Below are 2,425 nucleotides of genomic sequence, written 5' to 3'. Positions count from 1 at the left end.
AGTGCTGCGAGGTTTTACTTTAAGTTCCGGTTTCAAAACAACAGTCTCTTGAAGTCCAAATTAAAAGTAAAGACAAAAATAGAAAAGAAACAGCAAAAATAAAATGAATGCAAAATAAATTTTTTACGTTCCCCAAAGGTGCATTTCACAAATTGTAGCGACCTATTAGCAAGTAAGGTCGTTTGTTTGTTTGTTTTAATAACTTCTTCCTTTTAAGGACTTTTAAAGAACAACAAAAAAAGGAGATGAAATTTGCAGGTTCCAGTCTGCCTAGTAACACCCCGACAAAAGCGGCAGATTTGAGGCATTGTCATCCCCCGCAGCCCTCCCCACGTGGCCTTCTGGCACGAGTCCCTGGCCGCCGCCTCATTTGCATCAGAAAGCCGGCGCTGGCCAATGGGCTCGCAGTTTCGCGCCAGCTGGCGGCGCTTCGGCCCTGGTCTATATAAGGGCGCGCGGCCGTACCTCGGCGCACTAGCTGGCGGTGGCGCGCCGGTACCAGCTGCAGGCTTTCTCAGCCGTTCATCGTCTCCTGTTGGTCCGCTTCGTCTGCTCCTCTTGTGGATAACTTGCTGCTTGCCTTACCGCACGATGACTTTGGAAGAAGTCCGCTGCCTGGACACGGTTCCTGAAAGCACAGCCAGGTGGGTGGGCACCGGGTGCCGGACGTATCGGGGCGCGGGGAACCTCGCTCTGCCCTTGCCACGGTTGGTCGGGCGAGAGCCTTAAGAGCCCGCCGGGGTGGGACCCCGCTGGCTAGAGAGTCGGGCGGGGGTATGTCAACAGGGTTGGGGCGCCGGGGGTGCGTCCTAGTAGCTGGGGACCACGCCGCGCTCTGGGTAGTCCTACTCACGGCGCTGGTTTGTCCGCAGGATGCAGGGCGCCGGGAAAGCACTGCACGAGCTGCTGTTGTCCGCGCAGCGCCAGGGCTGTCTCACCGCCGGCGTCTACGAGTCCGCCAAAGTCCTGAACGTGTGAGTATAAACGCGGCTGGGATGAGGCGACCTGGGGCTGGGGGAGCGGCAGGAAGACCTGGGAAGCAGCATCGGGGGCACCCCCTGGTCAGTGGTGCCCTGACCTCATCACCCCCCTTCCGCGCGCAGGGACCCCGACAACGTGACCTTCTGCGTGCTGGCAGCGGACGAGGAGGACGAGGGCGACATCGCGCTGCAGATCCACTTCACGCTGATCCAGGCGTTCTGCTGCGAGAACGACATCGACATCGTGCGTGTGGGCGATGTGCAGCGGCTGGCGGCCATCGTGGGCGCCGGCGACGAGGCGGGCGCACCGGGAGACCTGCACTGCATCCTCATTTCGGTGAGTGTACTCCTCCCCGTGTCGCCCCCGCCCGGGCCAGCGGCCTGTCGCCAGTGAGGCTGACCTCTGCGCTCTCCCCGCAGAACCCCAATGAGGACGCGTGGAAGGACCCCGCTTTGGAGAAGCTCAGCCTGTTTTGCGAGGAAAGCCGCAGTGTCAACGACTGGGTTCCCAGTATTCCTCTCCCCGAGTGACAGCCCTGTGGGGGGGTCCTTGGTCTGATCGACGTGGAGACGCCCCGGGGCGCCTAGCGCGGGGCTGGCTCTGTGGATGCGCTCTCGGAGGGCGCCGGAGTTTGGCGTGGAGACTGGCAGGCGGGGTCGCGTGGAGAGAGCGGCGAAGAGGCGCGGCTCCCTTCGACCAGGGGGCCTGGCGGCGGCAGGGGCAGGCTGGCCCCGAGCCGAGGACTCTACAAGTGTGGGGAGCGGCTGCTCGCCCTGGAAGGCCGGAGGCGGGACGTTGGCCACGGGGCCGGGAAGGACGGACTGGCTGGGCAGGCGTGACTCAGCAGCCTGAACTGTGGGCAGGAAGCAGAGGAAAGGCGAGGCCAGGCGGCCTGGACTTATACAATTACCGGAGCTCTGACGGACCTAGCAGTCTGCACTGCTGTTTCAAAACGGATCCTGGCAGTGCTTCGTTCTCTAAAGGATTATGCTGCTGCAGTTATGAATTTTGCAATAAACTTAACTGAAACGAACTTATTTTCTTTATTGAGGGTTGGGGGTCCTTTCTGAGGGGGTGGTGGTCAGCAGGGTTGCAGATGAGTGCTGCAACTCATGGAACTCGGTGGCACCTGTTCCATCCTCCTGTCTGGGCTGAATTACAGGCTCTTGTTTTGAATTACTGGGCACTGGAAGTGGGGGAGGAGGTGCTGGCAGGGAGTTTCGCAGGACTTGAGACCTGCTCCTATTTTTCTCCTTTTAGGAAGATTTTTAAACTAGCAAGACAGGAGCAGAGTTGAGATAAGACATCAGTGCAGCAGCTGAAGGCTGGCCATCCAACCTGATAACAGCAGCTTCCCCCTCCCTTCCCCCTCCTCTCCCGGCCCCCTCCCTTTCGACAGCTGCTTATCGGAACAGCTTGCAGGAGGCAGGCAGCCTTCCTGCAC

General features: G+C 59.8%; 1 protein-coding gene across 1 annotated transcript; it reads left to right on the top strand.

The window, feature by feature from the left end:
- Positions 1–311: 311 nt before the first annotated feature.
- GADD45G (growth arrest and DNA damage inducible gamma) lies at positions 312–2,014 on the top strand. Its single transcript, XM_033122002.1, has 4 exons — positions 312–644; positions 873–974; positions 1,104–1,317; positions 1,401–2,014. Exons 1-4 carry the CDS (start codon positions 397–399, stop codon positions 1,509–1,511), a joined length of 675 nt encoding a protein of 224 aa, XP_032977893.1. The 5' UTR covers positions 312–396; the 3' UTR covers positions 1,512–2,014.
- Positions 2,015–2,425: the final 411 nt, after the last annotated feature.

Source organism: Rhinolophus ferrumequinum, chromosome 12 (genome assembly GCF_004115265.2).
Source record: "Rhinolophus ferrumequinum isolate MPI-CBG mRhiFer1 chromosome 12, mRhiFer1_v1.p, whole genome shotgun sequence".
Classification (NCBI taxonomy): Eukaryota; Metazoa; Chordata; class Mammalia; order Chiroptera; family Rhinolophidae; genus Rhinolophus; species Rhinolophus ferrumequinum.
Note: the sequence above shows the minus strand (reverse complement) of the source record. Positions and strands in the feature narration are given on the sequence as shown.

Bases quoted from the DNA above. Each gene is read 5' to 3' on its own strand.
- GADD45G (XM_033122002.1), top strand. From the start codon at position 397: ATGGGCTCGCAGTTTCGCGCCAGCTGGCGGCGCTTCGGCCCTGGTCTA. The intron at 645-872 runs GTGGGTGGGCAC...GTTTGTCCGCAG, and splicing joins GTTCCTGAAAGCACAGCCAG to GATGCAGGGCGCCGGGAAAG. The intron at 1,318-1,400 runs GTGAGTGTACTC...CTCTCCCCGCAG, and splicing joins TGCACTGCATCCTCATTTCG to AACCCCAATGAGGACGCGTG.